The sequence below is a fragment of the Sebastes fasciatus genome, chromosome 12 (genome assembly GCF_043250625.1).
Source record: "Sebastes fasciatus isolate fSebFas1 chromosome 12, fSebFas1.pri, whole genome shotgun sequence".
NCBI classification, from domain to species: domain Eukaryota; kingdom Metazoa; phylum Chordata; class Actinopteri; order Perciformes; family Sebastidae; genus Sebastes; species Sebastes fasciatus.
Genome location: NC_133806.1, coordinates 10323430 through 10347166, shown reverse-complemented (window position 1 = coordinate 10347166; position 23737 = coordinate 10323430). Strand labels below are relative to the sequence as shown.

General features: G+C 39.8%; 1 protein-coding gene and 1 long non-coding RNA gene across 2 annotated transcripts in view; one reads left to right on the top strand and one right to left on the bottom strand.

Moving 5' to 3' along the window:
• The window catches only part of myom3 (myomesin 3), a 66627-nt gene extending 51762 nt beyond the window's left edge, over window positions 1–14865 (bottom strand). The window contains exons 1-3 of the mRNA XM_074653057.1: window positions 14714–14865; window positions 12315–12441; window positions 4311–4415 (exon numbers count right to left, since the gene is read on the bottom strand). Coding sequence (XP_074509158.1) covers window positions 4311–4415; window positions 12315–12421 — 212 coding nt within the window. The 5' untranslated portion in view covers window positions 12422–12441; window positions 14714–14865. The remainder of the gene's footprint in view (window positions 1–4310; window positions 4416–12314; window positions 12442–14713) is intronic.
• The window catches only part of LOC141778677 (uncharacterized), a 119273-nt gene that overhangs the window by 5541 nt on the left and 89995 nt on the right, over window positions 1–23737 (top strand). The gene's annotated exons all lie outside the window — the stretch shown is intronic.

Here is a 23737-nt window from a genome sequence, read left to right as displayed (position 1 = left end):
AAACAGAGAGACAGAATCTTAAATATTCACAAACACTTCTCTGAGCTTTGATGGCCACTAGAGCATGAATGGCCCTACAAGTGCTTGCCATAATTCAGTGAAATGCACAAACAGTATGAATAAATATGCAAATAAATATGTGCCTGCATATGCAGACAAGTGCGTACACACACTCACACTCCCAGGCGCTCAGTAACATGGTTTTGACTTTTTCTGCCACAGGCTCGCTTAGTAAAGTGTGTGTCTGTCAGTATTTTTAATCTCTGTGGGCTCAAAGATTTTAAGCCTTGAGGAAATGAGCCACGGGAACACACAAAGTCAGTGGGTATGACAGGGTTTATGTCTTAATTATTGCTCCAAATGGTAATTTTAATATTGCGTATTGGTGCGAACAACAGCAAACCCCTCCTGCCAAGACAAACCAGGCATGCATGAGTCAGCTGCATCATTTACATGTTACCCCCTTACCACGAGGTAGTGGAGAAACCATTATGCGAGTCACATAGCAATGTGCAATTGGAGCCAGCACACAAAGATCTAGCGCATTCATTTCCACACAAATCAAAACAAATGTCATGCTCCACCATCTTGCAACACTCAGACCCTTCCAGAAATAGTGTGCCAATCCGCGAGAGCTTTCAACTTCATCCTTCCGTCCTTCCTCTCTTATCCTGGGAGGAGTCAGTCATCTCCAGCATTACTAGATTTCCAGCCTCCATCCTAAAATATCCATCCACACCATGTTCGCCTCAGCGCTTCTGAGGGGAATAAGATTTGTGAAGGATTGAGGAAATTGCGCTTTTCTAAATCGACCTCGCTAGTTCAAGAGGTAGAAGGCTTTAACAGGTGGAAAAAAAATCTGAAGGCGAGACAAGACCAATGAATTAGAGATAAGCCCGTTAGCGGATAGGATAGGCACTCGATGATGAGATGGAGGGTTGTGGTGGTGGCATGGGAGAGGGCACCTAAGGAGATGCCAAGTTGGCAGGGCCACATCGCTGCAGCTGAGGCTCATTCAAGAGGGTGTGATAAGATTGCACCCTCAATAACTCCCCCCCTCTTTTCACTCTCCCTCCTTGGGAACATCTTCTCCTTCAATACTCATTGTGACCTCTGTCCGCCCATCTATTTACTGTTGCCAGCCAAAGCTTCCTCTCATGACTTGAAGAAGAAAAACATCTGTGCTATTTTTAGCATTGACAAAGAAGTCTACATACATTAGAGATGTCAAATCCTTTTTGACACAAGAGTCTAATCAATTTCTGGACGGATTAGAGAACAGGAAAGAGGCTGCCACTAAGCCTCCAAATGTGAAAGTGCTGTTGAGACCTAACACAGTGACTACGTGACCCAGACAGGACAAGGTGCCCCTACAGTAGAAAAGGGATTTTGGTAAAGCAAATCCTGTGACAAGAGGCAACAATCCCCTTGCTTCCTGTTCTCTGTGACCTAAACCTCCCTATTCTGGGACTTATTTTTAGATATATGACATCCTCTTCATGACAGCTGAGCAGTAATCCTGTCCTCGCAACATGATCATAAGACACTTAAAAAGTAAAAGATGGCTCATATATGTCATGAACAAAATCCTCTCAAAATCTGATTCACTAATAAGTTGAAGACTTTCTGTACTGGCGGGAAATTAAGTCCAGCTTCCAGCCACGTACCGATTCTTTCTAGTGTCTGGTACATTTTTCAGTCGACTTGTCACTTCTGTGGGTTAGGACTTCCTCCCCTTAGTCTGTTAGCTGACTAATCGGTTGTTTTGGTCTTAGTCAACTAAGATTTATTTAGTCGATTAGTCATTTTTTATGCTGAATGACTTATTTCTAAGAAACTTATGAGCTCATCTCTGGTAAACACAAGATTTAAAGTGGTGCTTTTGTGTGATTCTTTGTGAGGAAACTCATCAATTAGTTGACAATCGTATGTATTTTGGTCGAGGACAGCACTACTGTGGCTATTTTCTTGATTAATCGATTATAAAATTGGTCTGTAAAATTTGAGAAATGTGAAATAGTGAAAATCTATCCATTTCATTTAACTGCAGCCCAAAGTGATGTCTTCAAATTACATTTCTTTTCTCTGATCAACAGTCCATAACTAAAAGATATTCGGTTTATTGTAATGAGCAGTAAATTCTCACATTTGAGCAACTACAACCAGCAAATATTAGACACTTTTGCCAGAAGAATGACTCAACGACTAATGGAATATAAAAATAGTTGCAGATTGATTTTCTATCCCTCCATTAATCAACATTCTTACAATGGGATGTGGGCTCCTTCCTCTTCCCCATCAATACAAAAAATACAAATGCAAAGGTTTCCATTGTGTGACTCAGTGGTTATGGCTTATTAGCTTCAAGACATCCGTGAGACAGCAGTTGATGGGAGAAGTCCACAGCTGGCCTTTTACAGACATAAGCCCTGATTTCCGATGTTTATTGAGACCCTCTGTTGGCATAAGAGCTCATGTGCGGTCAATGGTTTACAGGGCAATGCACCAGTGAAACTTCACCCACTCCACTTTCTCAAACAAAGTGGAGAGAGAGGATGTGGTGGTGACTACTGATGGAGAGGCAGAGTTTTATGACAAGCACATCACATCCAGGAAGGAAGTCCTCTAGAGAAAAGTGGATGCTTGCTTACAGTGCTTTGGTTCAGCATAAGAAGGAGAAATTAATCCAAATCCAAAATGAAGGATAAAATAAGAGGGCTGCAGATGGAGGCTATTAGAAGTAGGGCTGCAACCAACAATCATTTTATTATCAATTAATCTGCAGCTGCAGAGAGAGAGGACCTGAATTTGCCCAATTTGTTGTTGTTGGATATTACAAGTTTAGAATTTTTTTTTTATCATACTAATTTATTACTAGGGATGTCAAAGTTAACGCGTTAACGCACATTTGTTTTAACAGCACTCATTTCTTTAACCAATAATGCAACTTGCAATTTTTAGGTTGTAGAGGGTTTTAAAGCTAGAGTAAAGATACTGGTATCATATGAAACTAGAAAACCTAAGGAATCCATTGGTGCCAACCATGTCCTAGCTTGTCGTGAAGGAGGTTAAATAATGCTCCAAACTTACGCTAAATATTGGCGAGGAAAATCTAGCATGCCCATTTTCAAAGGGGTCCCTTGACCTCTGACCTCAAGATATGTGAATGAAAATGGGTTCTATTGGTATCCACGAGTCTCCCCTTTACAGACATGCCCACTTTATGATAATCACATGCAGTTTTGGGCAAGTCATGGTCAAGTCAGCACACTGACACACTGACAGCTGTTGTTGCCTGTTGGGCTTGAGTTTGCCATGTTATGATTTGAGCGTATTTTTGATGCTGTATGCAGTACCTGTGAGGGTTTCTGGACAATATTGTCATTGTTTTGTGTTAATTAATTTCCAATAATAAATCTATACATATATTTGCATAAAGCAAGCATATTTACCCACTCCCATGTTGATAAGAGTATTAAATACTTGACAAATCTCTCTACATTTTGAACAAATAAAATACATGTGTGATTAACGTATGGACAGTCATGCGATTAATCACAATTAAATATTTTAACCAATTGACAGCACTAATTTTAAGTAATTTTACTGCAGTTTCCAGCAGGGAGGTACAGATACAAATGGCTCTTAAGTATGCAATTTTGTTACCTTACCAGCTAGAGATGTCTTGAGCCGATCCTAAGGATCAATATTGGGGCATATTTTAATGGATTGGTATAGGCTAAAATAAAGTCGATCAAATGCAGATCCTTTCTTTACTGTACTCAACTGTATTTTGTCCGCATCAGCCTGCTACATTACTTCTGCTGCCTAGTAAATATATGTATTGGATTGGGGCCAGTATCGCCATATACCCTACATTAAAGGACTTTGTTGGGACATCCCTACTACCAGCATATTAATCTTGTTAAAGGAGGCCGATACTGTGAGACAAAATACATTTGTCAAACCTGAGATTTTTCCATATACTGAACTCTGGAATCTATCGCCTTCCTTAACTTCTCATGGTGTATGATGCCATTGTGGGCAATGTTGCAAATCAATGAGCATGACTGCTTTATGGCAACATTTATGCATCAATGTGATGTGAAACAGACACTCATACCTGATTATTTTACCCATGAACAATTTCTTAATTGATTTTCCAATTAATCAAAATATATATTGACTTTGTGATAGGCTGTATAATTACATGCACCATAGTTGAGGCTTTTATCCATATCATCCATCCAAGTCTTGTTAATAATCAACGAAAACATCCGCCATATATTTTGCAGGATATTATATCTCACCATGTCCTGTGGCGGGGGAAGTTGTCCATGTCCAGAATCTCCTTGACGGACATCACGTCAGCGGGGATGATGGGAAAGAAATCGGAGTAGGAGGCTTCCTCATCGCTGTTACATTCAGAGAACGTTGGAAAAATAAAACAAAGCCTGATTAACACAAGATATCTTGCATATCATCAAATGACACAGGTGAACGATTAAAAAATAGATATTTCCTCTTGTCATCCTTCACAGTTATTTATTCTGTTGATGAAAGGATTGAGTGTTCACATTAGCATGCCTATTCATTTTGCCATGGTCCACGGCACATTATCCAATCTCAAGTTCATCAGATCATTATTCTCCTCTGCCACTAGAAAGCAGCAGTGGTTCTCCTATTCTCTGTCTGAACAGCAGAGGTGGCCATACATCAGAGAGAGCTCCGGTTAATGTCGGCAAACATTATATACATGAGGTTTCATTTATTCAAGCACTCCGGGGATTCAGTTTAAAACTGGCAACTCTTCTCTCATCTCCAGACTGGAAACAGCTTTAATGGATATTTTTCTCTGCCGTCTTCCTGTTGCGAAGAAGGTAAACATTGACAAACCAAAATCAAACAGAACAACATAAACTGTTAAGAAGTGAGAATCCATGAAAGACAGGCCCCACTTTAAAATGCAATGTCATTATAGTTTTTCGCACTAATACCCTCTGTGGATCTGTGCAGCTCAGGGGTAAGCCAGTAAGTGTGGTTCATTGTGTGGCAACGCAGATTTGTCACTGCTCAGTATAAACACGCACTACAGTGTTTTCTAAAATATTACATTGGATTTTGAGAGACGAGAGAGTTAAGAAGACATCAGTTAAAATGGCAGCGCTGCCAGTGCTGGCTATTGTTTTGTGTTACACAGCTGCTGGGCATAATCTGTGTGTAGTCTCTTCAGTTTGTTTTCTTTCAGGAACGCATAGTGCAATGTTTTTAACACTTTTAAGTAGGGGTGGGAAAGAAAATTGATTCACCTATATATCGCGTTTTTTTTTTTTTTAAGATTTTGAAATAGATTTTTTTGATGTCAGAATCAATATATTTGCTTCATATGAATCTATGCAGAGGTAGAAGGAAGTTACCACTTTTATTGGTGTAGTCTGAGTAACGTGACATCATATCTGTTCCGTATCCTTCAACCAAAACAAACAGCAACTGGGCGCAGCGAGCCGAAATGATAAAGTACAAAACGACAGAGGGTGTGCATGGATACGACCGGCACCTTCACATTTTAAATCCAAAGTGGTAAACACTACACATACAGTGTAATAGGGAAACACTTTGGGTTTCACACATTGCCAGGAAAAGCAGAGCTAGACATCATGGCTAAAGCTGCATGCTAACTCTGTTATGGATAGCTAACATTCTGGTATTGTGGTAACGTGCGGTCAAGCCAGCCGTCACTCTCATCTCCGTGGTCAACTCAGCCAATGTTACAACTGTAGAGCACCCATATACTGACATTTATGTTAAATGCATTCAAACTGCCCCGATGGAGCTGACCATGGATGCATAAAGGGAACGGAGCTGACGGGCGAGCTAGCGATGGACTTGGCGAAGTTAGCGGACACGTGTGACTACGTCGGTTTTTCAAAGTAAGGTGTTAACAAAGGGAACTTTATATAAAAAATACATATATGTAAATAAGATTGATTGGATTATATTCACCAGAAGTATAAAACATTACATGTACCTTATAAATTAAAAATAAAATACCACTAATATTTGAGGGAAATGTCTTAAGTCTTGGATTTTTGGGTTGCTGGAAAAAATTTAATAAATAATGCCTGACAATGACTGATATATTTGACTTCAGGACATCTCTGACTACATACATGCTGAAACTCAAACATTGTCACTGTATAATTTAGATATTTCCTCAGTAAAAGTCCCTAGAAGTGTATGATTCAACTTTTTCCCCATGGTCTAGTGTTAGAAAAGTTAACAAAAACCACAATAAATCGTAATATCCAATCGCAATACTTAAAAATCGCAAGACATATCGAATTGGCACCCAAGTACTGTGATAGTATTGAATCGGGAGATAGGTGTATCGTCCCAGCCCTACTTTTAAGTATTTTAACTGATTGATCTGCTAGTTGCCTCCCATGCGTGAGGTGCAAAGCCTAATCCAGCTACCCAAGCAGGACAGTGTATGACCTGTTTTCTCTCAAGTGCGAGAAATGTTATGACCATCATCAGCTGCTTCTGCTCTGTTCAGTGTTCCCCTTTTTACCCACTGGTGTACAAACACACATGCTATTGTCTGCTGTGAGCTTATATAATCAGGAAGAACAGCGGGTGATGACAATGTGGTGTTTACGAGACAAAGTTGTTTTTTGAATCTGAGCCAGTAGGTTGTTCATGGTACAATGGCAATTGTAACTGTTTCGGCATCATAGCATGCAAGTTTCTGCATTGTACAGTCTTTAATCAACAGTGTGTCTGTTTCCCAGTTCATCAACTGGAACACAAACTAAACATGATGAACCAAACATACATAACAGAGCAGTCACTGGACACAAACAGTACAGTGATTCTAAATCAAAAGCGCTGACAGCTGCTGCCTCTTTCCGTAGAACCTTTTAAATTAGTCTCTTCATCTTAGTTATGCAGACACACACGGACAGACTACGCACATGTGTGTAAGCCTACACTAAAGCACGAGCTCTCCATTTAGAGCACCAACAATAAACCGAGCTGACCTTATCTATGTGCACCCCTATAAACAGCAGAGGGGCATTTGTTGTTAGCGACAAGGTCACTTGAGGATATGAAAGGAATTTTTGTAACAAGAGAGGCATTCATTTTTGCTCTCCCATAATCCATGGTTGACTGTTGCTCTTTTAACTAGAGTTATACCAACTACAGAGAGAGGATATTTTAACTTTGAATGTTTTCCTTGTTTTTCATGTGTTATTAGATCCATTTACAGCATGCTTTGGCCTAATGTCAAAGTGCATTGCAGTACAACACAGCTCCATTGAAAAGGATAAATGCAAAAATAAAAATCTCAAAGTTTGTGTGCCAGAACTGTATATTTACCCAGGTGTGTACTATACTACACAACCCCCAACTACCGTCGCTGCTAACATCCAGCCTCAGGCATTACTTTCAACAAGCCGTCCTACAAATGGCAATGCAAATTGACATGACTTCTCGTTTTCTTTTGTTTATAAGCTGGGAAATTTCCCCATTTCATGGCATTCAGAGGACAACTTCTGCTTTTGCCGTCTTATTTTTCTCTTTTCCTTTGTTTAGGTTCCCTTTGAGTGTTTCTGAGAGGCTCGGGCCGTTGAATAATGCAGCGCCGAGCCTACGGCTGGGCTGTATCGCTCAAGTACAGCCCACAGATAAATACACACGCACGGCATGGGTATAAACAGGAACATGCACACACATGTGCACCCACGCAAGCAAACAAACACTTATGGAAGAGCCGATACTGCTGATGTGTGCAGGAGAATGGAAGTTGTGCATTTATGTGTTCATAAACAACAGGCTTCCTCAAAATATTAACTTGGTGTAACTAGGAAATAAAAAAGAGGAAAGCCTTTGAGAGGCACTAGATGATCTGCCCTCTTTGTTGTATGCATGTCAACAACCTGTACTAAGAATAGTCATATACCTATTGTACAAACAAGAAAAACTAAACTCTGTTGGCAAAACTGTTCTCTTCTTTAGTAGTTTTGTTTGTTAAACCTACCCAGAGGACACTTTGTTCAATATTACATGAACATAAATTTGAGTGTACTCTCACTGAGGATGTTCTAAGTATAAATTTCACCATGCACCTGTACCCCTGCCCCCCTCGCTCGCTTCTTTTTAGCAAAGAGAGATGAACTCTAAGTTTGGCTGAACTAAGCCTGGTGGAATAATTGCTTATTTTCATCATCCTTAAGGAGAAAAATGGGTCCAATTCCCTTAATTCTGCAATGGAGGTTGCAGACCCATGGGTTAACCAAATATAATAACTCACTGCAGCAGGGGGCCCTTAGAAAATGAAGGTAAATTTGACTTGAGTCTATTAGGGCAGGTCCAGAAATGATTCCTATTAGATCTCACTGGGATCATCTGGGAGCACTGGTGTACCTGCTGTGTGATTTTTTTCTTTTTGCATGTCTTCTGCCACAGTGCAACTGGACAGGCCTACTGTATGTGAGTGAGTGTGTGCAGGTGTAGAAAGAGACTCAGATATCTTCATAGTATAATGGAAGAGGCTATTACTTTGCTGATATTTTATTTGGGCAATAAATCATCTTACAGCTGGCAAAGTCAGTGGCTTGAACAGCAGCACATGGCTCGACTTACAGACACATTTTAAGCTGCAATGTAACATCACAAGAGAGAGAATACATCTTGGGTGAAACTCATCCAAAAGTTCATTTAGTAGCTGTCCTGGAGCTTTTAATCATACCACATAATCTTCATCAGCAGCCCAATTATCATGGAATTGTAGAAGTTCAAATTTCCATTTTTTTTCTGAACACCTTAAAGGCAGGGTGGGTGATCTTGAGAAACTAGCAAGAGTACACTAGATTTTTTTAAAATGATCCAGATGAAAAACCCAGCCCAGTGTTGCCAATTATTTTCCAATGAATGTAGCTAGCAGCATTAGCTGCCGACTATCTCCAAAAGTCCCTACATCTAGAAAGTCACCAAGTCTGCAACACAAACCTATCATAATGATCGTGAACGGTGAATATGGTTATTGTTAGTACTCACAGCTGTCAAGCTAGCAGCTTGTGGAAGACTCTGGTGACGCGCAATGAGTGCAAGGGCAGAGTGCGCCCAGGAAGGTAGGAAGGTAGTCCGTCCAATTATTACATTCAGGCTGAATGAAATGATTGTACGGTACGGACTTCATGATTAGGAAATTATTCCACCGGTTAATAAACATGTGGGAATTCCGGTGAATCCGGTTACACCGGACATTTCACAAGAAAAGATGACGGTCATTATATGTAGAGCGCTCACTTTGATCTTTAACGTCAACAGGCAAGTAATGTAATCGGTGTATGCCCAACCACCGTGTAACACAGACTACCGCGGCAATTCATTCGGCGACAGGTTTATTACAATTCTGCGACAGCCACAGATACCGGATTTTTTTTTTTTTTTTGTCAGAGCATTTGATTGATTGATTGCTGTCGGGATGTAATGAGGATTTCAAATAACAAAAAAAAATTCTGAAATCTTTACCAATCCTGCCTTTAAGGACTTCTTGTCTGCTAGTTCATTCTTGATTTTGACATTGTTTTGTCAACTGCTGCTTCCAAGTTCAGGAATTAACTTTGACCATAATATCTCAGACGTTACTCCAAGAAAATGTGGAGCCAGTTCATGTATCACGCTGACATTAAAAGTAAGCTGATGCTGCTGCATGTTCCACCTTGTAGTGTGTTTGTTCAGTCCTGATGTCAGATTAAGCTTTTGCATAGAAACACTGAAGTATAACATTATTGACATATTGTGAAACATTGTGTATAGAAGTGTGAGCTTGAGGTAGTGAATCAGGATTTGTCCATTCATCCCATCCAGAGGCATCTTAATACCAGAGAGACTGTGTTTGTGTTTGTGAATATGTATGTGTATGTGTTGCGCTAGCAGCTACCACCAGTGGTCCACAGGGTATACTTGAGTGGATGCAATGTCTCATTCAGCTCAGAATAACCAGCCTGCCATATGTTTCTCTGTAATAAATACTTTGTTATCCTTCTACTGAAAAACAAATCAGTTGTGATCAATCAGGATAACGTTGAGCAACATAATACTAACAAATTTACCTACTTTATTATTTATAAAAGTCTTTAGAGCAGAAACTGTAAACCCCACAGAAGAATATTTTTTCTGACGTAAATGTTCTCTGCTTTTGTGAAATTGTATTTTATGTTCATTTCAAAACAATCTGAACAAGTAATTTAATCTGTTAACCCTAGTTTTTTTTTTAAAAACAAATCTTCCTATGAAGGTGAGATAATTAATCTTGGTTTCAAAATTAAACTTTTTTCATGAATTTTGTAGCCTTAAGTGCCATTTTTCTGATATTTGCAAATCATTTCTGAAAAATGCATGAAACAAGAGATGCTGCACTGGAAACTGAATTATTTCGACTCATTGGCAGAATGTTCCTCTTGTTTTAATTAAAATCAGGTTTAAGGGCTGAATATGAGACTTGAAGAACATTATGCTTTTCAGTGTTGTAATGTTACAGGTACTACCAAATAATATTGATTATACAGCTTCTTTTTAGGCAAGAAATACTGAAGCAATGTTGTCCCAAAGGTGAGGGGAATGTGTTTGTGTTCAGTAGGCTCGCAGTTCAGATTCCCAAACAAACTATTACGTATATAAGTAAAAATAAATGAGCCAATGTCTTGTCCTACCCCCACAGTCACTTTTTATGTTACTTTTTTATGCGTCATTGACTATTGCACTTTGTCGCTGTAAATCCATCATACAGTAAATACTCTAAACTGTACTTGCAATTAAAAGTCCAGGGTTTTAATTTTGTATGCAGAGTGTTGCTTAAAGGATAAGGCTGGCAATATTTTATATTCTATTATTGTTGACAAATCTCATAAAAACACCAAAATCAGTGAATTATTCGTCTGTCCCTTAATACTTCTTGTCTGTAACACTCAACCCCAAACTCATTTGTTCCTACGGAAGACGTGCATCTGTATAAACAGGTCTTGAATACATAGTTTAATTTAAAAAAAAGAAAGAAGGTATTTTCTGAAACAGCTGCACACTGTAGCTTTTCGTAAATGTTACTCAAAGTGGAGTACATTGTATTTGTTGGGGACTATTTTCAGTTGCGGATTTGGTGCACTAGTGAGTGTTTGCAATAAGACGGTGTGCGTGCGATTGCCCATATTTATTGTAATGGAGGAACATGTCACCCATTTCAACGATGGAACTTGTTTTGGACAACAATGGATGTCTATCACACAGAAGAATAAGGTATATCAGGCTTTGGCTACACAGACAATACTTGTTGATCAGTTCATGGTTGGTTTTGGTCTTTTCATGCATGTTATTGGTTCACAGTAGGAAAAATATAGAATATCACCAGACTTATCCTTTAAAAATAGCATGCATTCTCAGAAAAAATAGAGGTTACAAAAACAATATTGCTATCCCGTATGTCAGGCAGTGGTGGAAAGCATGTTTACTCGAGTACTGTACTTAAGTACAATTTTGAGTTACTTGAATTTACTTGAGTATCTTAAATCTATGCTGCTTAATGCTACACTTCTACCATTACACTACCATTGAATTTATTTGACAGCTATAGTTACTAGTTTCTTTTCATGACTTGACATGAAAGTGATGATAAGCTAAAATATAACACATTGATTAAACCAGTGGTTTTCAACCTCTTACAAAAAAGCAGTGTGTATTTTGGGCCCCGTGTTCCACCATGAAGAGATCTCCCATTTAAGTTTTTTAGATTGTTTATTTAAATAACTGTTTGAGGCCTAAAGAGGTAAAATGACCTGATATTTCACAAAACAAAGCAAAAATTCCACCGAAAGTCCCAAAAATATATACAAATATGTTCCGTCTTGTTCTTTTCACCTCATTAATTATTCGATTTATCTTATGACTCTTTGGAGGGGCCGTGACCCCTTGGTTGGGAACCACTGGAATAAACTTTCTAACCGTATATTAAGTAGTTAAAACTATCTCCACCTCAAGCAGCTGCAACAGTAAAATGCTGCTTACATGTCCATGCATCAGTATTAAAAATCTGATAATGTCATAATAATATATCAGTTGGGGACAAAATCAGTTCTTCCACTTTTAGCCTTTAAATACATATTGCTAAAAATACTAATGTACTTTTACTTAAGTACGATTTTTAATACAAGACTTTAACTTGTGATGGAGTATTGTTGTTGTTTTGGTAGTTAACAGTAATAGTAAATGATCTGAAAACCTCTGCCACTGAAGTCAGGAGAGCATGTTTGCACCTGGAAGTGAAGGTCTTCTTCTTGATCTGGGAGGACAGTTGCATGCTGTGAGACATCTGGGACGACTGCTCCTCCTGCTCTCGTTGCATCACCGTCCTGGTTTCCATGGTAACCCCCGAACCGGCACCTGTGGAGGGAGGGGAGGCTATGAGTGAGCATGCAGAGGTGTGTAGGAGGCAGTGCGACGAGAGTCAATGGGAGTCAGTCAGACACTAAAGGCACTGTAGCCAACTCAAAGCTGTATGTTTCATATGGAGTGCAGATGAGTTGCCAAATGAATGGCCACTTTATCAGCCTTGGCAAGAGACGCAACTATGTATATTGTGCTTTGTATTCAGATGGGACCTTATAGTTACATTTCTAGTACTTTGCTGAGTTGAGGCGGCAGAGTAATGACTGTTCCACATCGCGGTGGTGCAGGATTGTGAATCGGTATCCAGCCTCATCCCTAGAGACGTTATAATTGAGCCCAAAGGGTGTTCTAAGTGTATGCAAAATGTTTACGGCACCATTTATCTCTCGAATAGATTAGCGCTATCAAAAGAGGCACAAGTCCTCTGATACTGTATCTTGACGTGTCTTGGGACTAGCAACCCAAAGACCAGACAGAGCAGGAATCAATATCTGCTGCAATTACATCTTGCATCAAAAGAATCATGCATCAAACTTACGTCACCATCTTTACTACCATTTGCAAAAGAGCACCAAACTCACCCACCATAAGTGGGAATCGATTCAAAATGTCATTTATGCACTAATGAGAGAAACTGGTGTCTGGAATTAAATACTCAAAAAACAGACGTAGTCTAGATATGTAGCTATTTTTGAAAACCTTTTAGAAAATACTGAGCTTTCAAAGTCACTAGGGCTGCAACTTGTGATTATTTTCATCATTGATTATTCTGCATATTATCTCTTGATTAATTGTTTAATGGGTTGGCCCATAAAATGTCAAAAAAATAATGTAAAATACAGTCCCATTTTCACAGAGCCCAAGGTGACGTCTTTGCATATCTTGTTTTGTCCAGACCCCCAGTCCAAAACACAAATACATTCAGTTTCCTTTCATAGAAGACCATGAAAAACAGCAAATATTCACATTTGATAAGGTGGATTCCGTAATATTTTGGCCCTTATATACAGTATATGTTTTTTGGATTAATTGATTTATCATCTCAGCTTTAAAAATAATCCATAATGTGATTTATTTTAATGTCAGCAGACATTTTATCCACGAGTCATTTGTTTTCACATTTTTTGTCTTTTGTCGTAGCAATTTTGAAATTAAATACTTCAAATCATATAAACGACTGTGCATGTCATGTTATTTTTTTCATCGTAGTCCAGTGTAGTTTTAGGTAGGTGTGGAGAAAAGGTGTGTTTTAGTCCCACGTTACATGAATCACCCCTTTGTGGGCCGCTGAGCCACTAATAATTCATCAGTTGAGGTCCGCCATGCTGCTGCCCTCACCCTGCCCATCATTAATCATGCGGCTGCTCTGGGGAAGTGAATGCCGAACGCGCCCAACAAACAGAATCAGGTCGTGCCTGAGTGATAGCTTCATTTACCCACTCCCGATAGCAACCACCTGTGTTAGCGCCACAAACAACCGTAATGTGTTATTTCTTCTCATCTCCCTCAATTACATCGTGGAAAACAGCAGCGAGCTAGCTAACAGGCTAATAGGCTCGTGGGCCAGCTGATTCCCCTGTTGCTTCTTTTGTGGCTCACTGTAGTGCAGGGAGAGAGGGTTTGTTTGAACACTGTTAATGGAAGGTCGACCTCTGGCACATTAAAATTGATCAGTCTCCATGGGTAGGCCTGGATCCTGGGCCCCTGGAGGGAGCAAAAGCAAAGCAGTGCTCTCTTTCTACACACGGTGCAGTTTTCAGTCTCTGGAGTGAATTGAGAGCTCGGTTTCGTGGTCTCTGATAATGGGAAAAAAAAAAACTATCAACAGTGGAACAAGGGGACAAATGATCTACTTTTCTACTCATTGAAGGGGAAGGCGTTGTCTGAACATGACAGGAGCTTGCTTTATGCCATCCCCAGAGAGTAATTAAAAGCTACATCCACTGAGGACATCAAAAAGTAGAGACCATTAAGAAGTTCAACAAGCTGGAGAAACGAGCGAAGACTCAAAAGTAACAACAAGAGAGAAGAAGCCTTTCTGACAATACAAAGAAAGAAGAATAATTAACAGCATTATGCAGATATACTGTAGACAGACACTGTGTGCATTTTGCTCAGGCTTAGTGTTGTGGTTTTATATTTCACGGAGGGCGATCACATATTCTAAAGTGTCAGTAACCCATCCTAACTGATGAAAGGCAAAAAATGTATGTATGCCATTTGTGCTAGATCTAGATGAAGGCTGAGTAAAAGGAATTCCACTCACGCTTTCTTTAAAGAAACAGGTGAAGTCCTCTGGGTGTCAAAGATCTGTAGGACGGATATATCCCACTTCCTGCTGTGTCTGCCTGTCTGTGTCTCTCCTTGAAGATCTTGTTCAGTCTTGCTGTCTCACCTCTCAGTATTACCTCTCACTGTCTATCTGCGTCTCCCTCACTCTCTCCTGTCTCTTTGCCTCTCTTGATGAAGTGGTGAGGGTGACCCTGAACACAAAGTGTCCTCCACTGCCAAAGAATGTGGACAACACAATGCTGTCTCATTCTTAAGTTGGTAAATATAGACCAATGACAGCTCCCCTATACACCACACTCACACAAAACCAACACAGGCACACACACACACACACACACAGACACAGACCATTGCCATCCGCTAGATCAATTTACAAACAGCTCCGAGGACAAGCGGCTAAGAGATGACACAATAGCTCCCTGTACAATAAGAGGCTGGACCAAATGACCTGAACAGCTGAAAGGAACAGCTGGGACGGCCTCAGGAGAACAACTGGCTGCTATGAATGTGTGCTCAACAAATGTCACTAAAAGAAATATATATTTATTTCTCTCAGCACCATCCCACCTGGATACAAAGAATGCAAAATTAAAGGCTGGGAAAATGCCCAGGGGGACGAGAGAGGAGACAGAGAGCTGTGGAGAGAGAAGGAAGACGTCAGAGAGAAAAGGAGAAAGAGAGGAAGATCTGATTGGAGACAAAGGGAAAGAAACAAGTCGGCTGTTAAGAAGGAGATGAAAGTGAGAGTGAGACTAGGACCATTTGGATCCTCCTTGTTAAAAATCTGACCTTGGACTCTGTAAAAAGCAAGAGGTTAATAATGGTGGAGGCAACACCTGAGCACCTGATTCTGCTGTTCTACTCTTCAACTACCTTTCATACTTCTATTTCCTTTATTCCTTTATCTCCTCTTTTCACTGCTCTTTCACTTCTCCTGTATTTTCCTGTATTGCTCCTACATATAATATCGTCTTTTTTTGGTATAAACACATTTTGGATATAACTTCTTTGTCGGGCTAGCAGTATAGCTTTGGGAATGGCAGTTTTGGTCAGTTCACCACCAGTGGGCAACTCCGGGGTCTGAAAAGTGAAGCCAATGCGGAAGTGCCTTAATCCTGCATTTTTTTCTAATAGCCAGCAGGGGGCGACTCCTCTGGTTGCAAAAAGAAGTCTGATTGTATAGAAGTCTATGAGAAAATGAGCCTACTTCTCACTTGATTTATTACCTCAGTAAACATTGTAAACATGAGTTTATGGTCTCAATCACTATTTTCAAGTCTTCTTCATTACAGCATAATGTTCAGTTAGTAAATTATGGTCCCATTTAGAGTCAAATAGGCCATAAAGCAGGGTATGCTTTAGGGCGTGGCTACCTAGTGATTGACAGGTTGCTACCATGGTGTTGTCTGAGTTTTCGTCTTACAACCTTAACCCTTTCACAGTATCTTTTTAATTCGTGAAAGCTAATTATACCATTTTTGGTCGCCTAAAAACGCCTTATTCAGCGTTCATTTCAGTACTCAACTCCACCCTCTCATGTCACTTCTGGTTGCAAAAAGCCAAGATGGCGGCGCCCAAAATCCAAGATAGCGACGGGCAAAATGTCAAACTCAAGGCTTCAAAACAGCAGTCCGCAAACCAATGGATGATGTCACAGTGAATACGTCCACTTCTTATATACAGTCTATGTTAACCACTGGTCCAGGATAAAATATTTCAACAGCTATTGGATAGATTGCGATGAAATTGTGTACAGATATTCATGGTTCCCAGAGAATGAATACCTCTGACTTTCGCGATCCCACTTTTCATCTAGCACCATCATCGGTTCAAAATTTTAATTTGCCCCATACTCTCTGACCAAACTAATGACCTTCCCATCAGCCTCAGCTGTACGTTGTTTATAGTGCTGAGTAACAAATGCAAGTATGCTAAATAAAAGACTATAATATTCTCTACTGTGCCATACATTACTGCTTAACTGTACATTGACTCAAGGTCTCTCTCAGTAACCAGTATTGTTATCATTAGTTGTTGTTGTACTTGATTTGACTTGAATTGATCCTTGCACCATTCCCTTTTCTGTATTCTCCTTGTTCTTGCTTCTCATCTCCTTTAACAGTGATTTTTGATTAGTTCTTGGAACTTGTCCACTGATCTGTCTCATTAAACAGGTTACTCGGTCTGGCAGAGTTCATTAGGGTTCATTAAGAACTGTGTGTGTTTGGGTGATATCCATTGCCTCTGAAAAGTTTTCTTTTATTTGCTCTGCTAACAAAAACTCGAAGGAAGCCCAGTTTTTAATTGAAATGATTTGTTTCGTTCTGGCTGTATGATTGTGCGTGTGCGTGTGCGTGTGCTGGTGCTGAAATGTTTTTTTATTCTTTCTTTCTCTACAAATAATTTGAAGGAAGCCCATATTTTCTTTTTTTTAACAACTCTTTATATTGGGGTTTTCAGAGTGAAACGTTGAACAATGGGGAGAAGTATTAAGTGTAGGTAGTAAGAAGACATTAAAAATACAAATTGATAAATAAAAAAAACAGAAATAAAACAAATCAATTAGGGCTGTCAATCATTAAAATAATGTATTATTGAAAATCAATTAACAATGACAAATATCGTCCAGAAACCCCACTTATTGAAGTGGTCGATAAAGGGCCAGATCTGGTGAAATTTGTCTTCACTCCCTCTCATTGAAAATTATTTTTTTCCAAATGCAGGTGCTGCGGGACATCTTTCATAAGGGCAAGGTTGGAGCCTGTGTCTGCTTCCAGTTTAGTAATATCTGTCTGCGTGCTAGAAGGGTTACAAATGTTATTGTGTTATATTGAAAGGTGGTTTGCACAAGATTAGATCCTTTGACTCCAAAGACAGCCGTCAGTGGATTAGGATCAACCGGTCTTTTGTTGATGTCCGATAGCGATGGAAAAATGTTTTGCCAATATGTTGTTATTCTTGGACAGTGCCAGAACATATGGGCTAAAGAGGCTGGTCACTGCCCACATCAGTCGCAAGCACGATTTATATTTGGATACATTTTGCAGAGCTTTTTCTTTGTTAAGTGTAATCAGTGTAATACTTTAAACTGCAAAAGCCCTTGCCTGGCATCAACTCAGGACCAATGTCTAGGCTTCTGTCCATAGTTCTTCTGTGATAGATAGGATGTCATGAGAAGCGATGCTTTGGTACCATGTCAATGCCAAAAGTGATGAACAGAGATCTTCCCTTGGGTGCCTTTGGGGCGAAAGGGATTTTTGTATTCATGTATGTATAACTATCGCTTAGATAAACTGAGCGCTAAACTCACTATCGATGAGTCCAGGGGACGCACCCTTTTTTTCACTGATAATGCGACATTGTGAACAACAAATCTGTGTTAAAATCGGCAGGAGGAAGGCTAGTTAACGTTAGCTGTTATCAGCCGGTGGGCAGCACAGTCCTGCTTGGCAAAATAACTGAGCTAACGGCTAACGTTAACGGAGGTTACATGGGCGAAGGTAAATTATAACATTATCATGATGTGTCCAAATGTAATCTTGTTGGTTTTGATGTATGTTGAAGTACATGGGATTTATTTATTTATTTATTTTTTTGCTTATTTTTTTACCGTGGTATCGAATTGGGTAGAATTGTGGAATTCCGCGGTATTGGTATTGACTCCTAAATTTCTGGCATCGTGACATCGCTAATGATGGCTATTCGTAGATCGTTCACCCAGGCTGTTTTTAGATAATCCAAGGAGGTGGTGCAGCCTAAATATAAAAGTGTGTCATAAATAATAGAAGGGCCTCCTTTAATCAAAGGATTTGACAAAAATATGGACTCCATTATCGGAGAACTATTTGGAATGTTGAGAAAGGATTTAGTGTTTTGTTTGGCAAAGCTGTGCAACTGTAAATATCTGAAGAAATGTGTGTGGGGCAGATTTAGTTTGTAACTGTTTATATTATATTATAATTATCTGTGTTGTATGGTTTTGTGTGTCCAGCCTCGCTGACCGCCAGGGACTAAAAGCACACAGGGGCAGCGAGGAAAGACGGCATCACTCAAGGCAACAGCAGTTGTATGGAAGGATGGGGGGTTATTTATAAGCTTTTAGCGGCTACACCTGCCTCTGGAATATCAGCACACAATACAAGCTACGTTTGCCAGGCCCTCTCTTCTCATCATACATCAGCAGTGACTGTCAGACTAAGAATAACTACAGGGACCAAGCAGCTGAGGGCCACCTTTTTATTACTTCCTTTTCTTTTATAAGACTCCTCAGCTTCCAGGTCCACCAGGAACATCTCATGTCAGCGTTGTCTTCTATTTCTTACAGTAGTTAGAAAGTGGAGGCACTGATGTGTTTTATTGAAAGCGCTGAGACAATAGAACATTTTCAACACTTTTACTGAGAAGTTTCTGAAGCACTGCCATGCTTAAAAACTCAACCAGTGCAGCTACTCTCTGTTTAGTGCCTGATTTATTTAGATCACTTATGCAAATCAATGTGGTTTCACTCTCCCAGAGCACCTGAAGCACAAAATATATAATGAATTTGTACATGTACCAGGTGAAACATGTAGGGCTAGCCAACAAGGGATAAATATTTTCCGCACACTCGGAACGACTTGTCTTGTTTTATCAATCATTAATGCTTATTCACAATTCATGCACACTCTGTGCTTTTACTTTCATAAATTATGAATAACAGCCAGAGTCAGAGTGACTGTGTGGCAAACATTTATTCCCTGATGGATGTTCTTGCATTTCATCTGTACCTCACAGATGACAAGGATATCATACTCTTCAGGTATGGGTCTCTGTGGAGAGAAGAGACATGTGATATACCGGCTGCATTCGATGCCTCATTCAGGTCACTTTGCAGGAAGTGAGCGATTTTAAGTGGAGAATGGTGAAACAGCATTGAGGAGTTGCCATGTATAGCTTGTTGGAGAGCCCACATCTGAAATATTTTATTTATGGGTTTTAAAAAATCAACCACAAAGGAGCTGTTTGCCACTTTGAATAGAGTTGATTGTATTTCCTTGAACTGCTGCAGTGTTTGCAGCCAGAATAGTCCGTTTTGAGTGCAAGCTGTGATAGAAAATCCCCACACACCCTATTTGTAATAACGACTTGGAGGCTAGTGTTGATGTTTTTCTTTCCCTCCGTTTGCAGCTCATGTTTACAGTAAATGTGGCATGACATGAGCCAGAGGCCAGGATATGAAGGGATATCACACATTTTAATATTGTGGACATGGCATGACTTTCTTTGATGTGGGGATCTTCTTTGTGTTTTGACAAGCAATAATATAATATTATCACTGTTTCTATATAATGAATCTGCCATTTCTATTAAGCATATCCTCCATTAGTCACTCCTAGCAGCTCTTAATTCTTTTGGCATTTGGTATGGTGAAAACTGTGAGGTATCTATCCAACAATATTGGCAAGCTCAAGCTGGACACTCTTCTCAGTGTTCAACAGCCATCTGTCAGTTTCAAGACTGAAGTGATCATTTTTCCACGGGGAATTGTCTCTGTGGAAACTAAATATCACAAAACTTTCTTTTCATCTTCTCACCTACCCGTGACGGGGCCCAGAATAGACCTTAATGGACACCAAATTCTCCTGGATGATCCATCATTTCCTAGCCGGCCTTGACAGCTGTTTTCGTGCCTTTTTCTAATCAAGGACCCATTAAGAGCTCATTAGAATGCAAGCGAGGAGAGGGCGGGGGCGACGTGATTGCATCCAATTACATGCAGACTTCAATTCATCAAATGATTTGGTCTGGGAGAGAGGTAGGTGCCTGTTCAATGGGAATTGCAGGAAAAAAAGGCTGCTTGATGTGGTTCACTTATGCCACATCAAAAAATACAATAATACAATATAATGAAACCAAACACCAAATCTGTCAGCATGTTAGCGTGTCGTTCACTACCGAGCCTGTTTGTAACCGGTACCGACAATGTTATCTTCGCTTAACCTGTCTCTCCTCTGCTTGCTCTCTGTGTGTGGTGAAACAAGAGAGCAGAGGATATTAATGATTGTGTGAAATTTTAGCAGCGGTGCTCATGCAGAATAAATATAGGTGAAACACTGAGCCCTGTGAACCAAGTGATTGTTCATACTCTTGCTAGTGACATTGCCTAATATGCCTGCAACACGATCTTAACTAGCATCTCATGCAAGCCCTCTCCTGTGGAAACACAGGAACATACTGTCCTTTGGAAGTCTTTCAATAGTCACACTTTTTCTTTCCATTATCTCATGAGAGTAAATGAGAAACGGCCATAAAGTAACCTCATGGTGCCATATCAAACTTGGAGATCAGAGTACAAAATCATTAGCAGTGAGGCATGCATACATTTCAATGGATCCAGTTAACTCTATGCGCCTTATCAAAAAAGATAAATCTAGAAAAGAGATGGCTACCGCCAAGATAGGGTGAGTGTCGGATGATAGTTTTATGTCAAAGACACCCAAACTTATCCGTTAAGTTCTCTCAGCGTATTCAAACATTGTCTGAAGGGTTATAATTTCTTCAAAGGAGTTTTTTCTTTGCTCTATCTTTCCGTGCTGGAACTTTGCCTTAAATGTGGATAGTGACTATAATAAATTAGGCAATCATTAATGCGTATACCCCCAAAATAACCTTCTGAACGACTGCTTTGGAGTTTAAACCTCAATGGAGCCATTAAACGTTAATGGGAAGCTCTACCAACACACTGTATCAGAAAATTTAAGGGCATATATCAAGTTGCAAGGGCACATTGCACAGTGTGTGCTTTTTGTTATTCTGAAGGAGGAAAGAATCAAAATAAGCATATGTGGATTTTGACTAGGGATGCTAATTAAGAATTTTTTTCTAACCTATAACTGACCCTCGTTAACCGATTATTAACTGTTAACTGACAAGCATTGCATGCGTGTATTGTCGAGGACAAATGCAGCCACTTTCCCAGTAAAAGTCTCCACTGCATCATTTAGTTTAGCTGCAAGGTTATCAGCTGTGTGTCTGCCTGGTGTAACGATAGTGAGTGTCTGACAACAGACCGTATGTGTGTGGCGGCTGTGAGTGTGGGGTTGTTGATGGCATTATAGCTGTGAACGTAGCAGTGCAATGTGTGTACAGTTTATTTGTCAGTGAATAAATGCTACAACTCCTCCAAGCCAAGCTCCTGTGTCTTGCAACACCGGCTCAGACTCACCTAAGGTGGGCTGTTAAGGTGAACCAGCTATTCTCCTTTCAGTGACAAGCCGCTCCTCTGAGTTTTGCTCAGCTTTTTATTTCATTTTAAATATTTCTTTTAACCGTTTAACAGCATTAATCAGTACAAATTCTTAATGTTTGTTAAGGGTTAAACGGTTAACTATTAACATCCCTAATTTTGACCCAACCTTTAACTTTTTACAAGCGTGCAACCTGGTTGCCTCCTATGTGCTCTCATTACTGCAAATGACATAAGTGGCCATAATTACACAATTGATCTAGAGCAGGCACACACACGCTCAGCTGTGATCGAAATTCTGTTTGTACAAAAGCATTGGGTTCATCTGATCTACTATTTCCCATTCAAAGTTCTATCATGCCTGTGGCACTCAAGAGGGTTTGCCCAGCAATCTCCCATTCGATCTTCTCAGGACTTGGCGAGTTGAAAGACGAGAAAAACAGCCTTCTGGCAGACAGAAAGAAAAGAACCTGTCAGAGCTGCCAGCCAAGGAAAGACTTTTTTATTTTAGACACGTCCAAAGAAGAGCAAGATGGGGGAGATAGAGGAAAAGAGCATGATGAAAAGCTGGACAACATGCCCTGTGCCATGTCTTTTCCAAACACGCCAGATACCGTAAATCCCTCTCACTCTGAAAACACTGTCCTTTTTCATGCAGTGTGTTGTCAGGATGATTGGCTACTAGTTAGAATCCTCTTTTGTTTCCCGGGTTCACTCCTCTTCGCCATTTTACGCCCTGTTTGATTCTCTTGGAGGTAGTTGTCCCAAATTTTTCTTGACTGGATCTAACCCAATTTCTTTGGCTATCTACCTCCCACTTACTCCCACTCAGAAGAGCCATTTCACCTATTCATTTCATCGCCATGCTTTTTTTGTGTTAGTTGCAACATTGAACTTTGCTGGTGCGTTGCCATTTCCATCTCTTTGTTCATGTTAAATCATCCTTTACAATGCTTATTTTTCTCCTCTACTTCTGTATCAGTCCTATTCTCAGTACAAGCACAGAGCCCACTCATATGTCAAGGGCAGCATAGCTGACTTGATCTCAAATAGCACAACAGAAGCATCGTGTTCATTGACATGCTTGAGCTTTGATGAAGAGAGGGTCACAGAATGCCTAAGGCCTATGAAATATTACGTGCGCCGTACTGGTTTATACTTTTTGTTCTGTTTGCCCAGAACAAGATATAAAAATGTATTGGCAGCCTCCAACAACATCCACTTTTACTGTAGCTATTTTCCTACAATTGAGCGAAACCTTTTCTGCTGGTGTCCTGGTCCTGTAAAAGATAGAGTTTAACTGAACAAAGAAGCCCTCGTAAGGTGGCTGACTACACATTTTATACCTTGATTTATCTTTGAGATGGTAGCAGACTGCGTGGATTAAAAGTGCAATTTGTTTTTATCCAAGCATTGACATATGAAGGAATAAATCATCAGACAATATTACTTATTTGCATTCATACAGAGGCCTAGGTTATGTGCTCCAGTGTTATGCATGTGTGATAGTCTCTGATACAAATCATTTCTTTGAAGCAACCTGGCCATAAATCTGTGCTTTTGACATGTTCATAATATAAAGTTTCTTGTTGATACTTTGTCGCAGGATGTATTGTCATGATATATGACACCTTTCCTTTTGTCACATTGAATTATTTTTTGGTTCTTGTGACTGATGCACCTGAGTTTTGGGCTATTTTTTCTCCTTGAAAACATATTTAATATAAAAAAATAAATGTCTCTTTATCCTCCTTATCCTTTAGTTCCTTACTT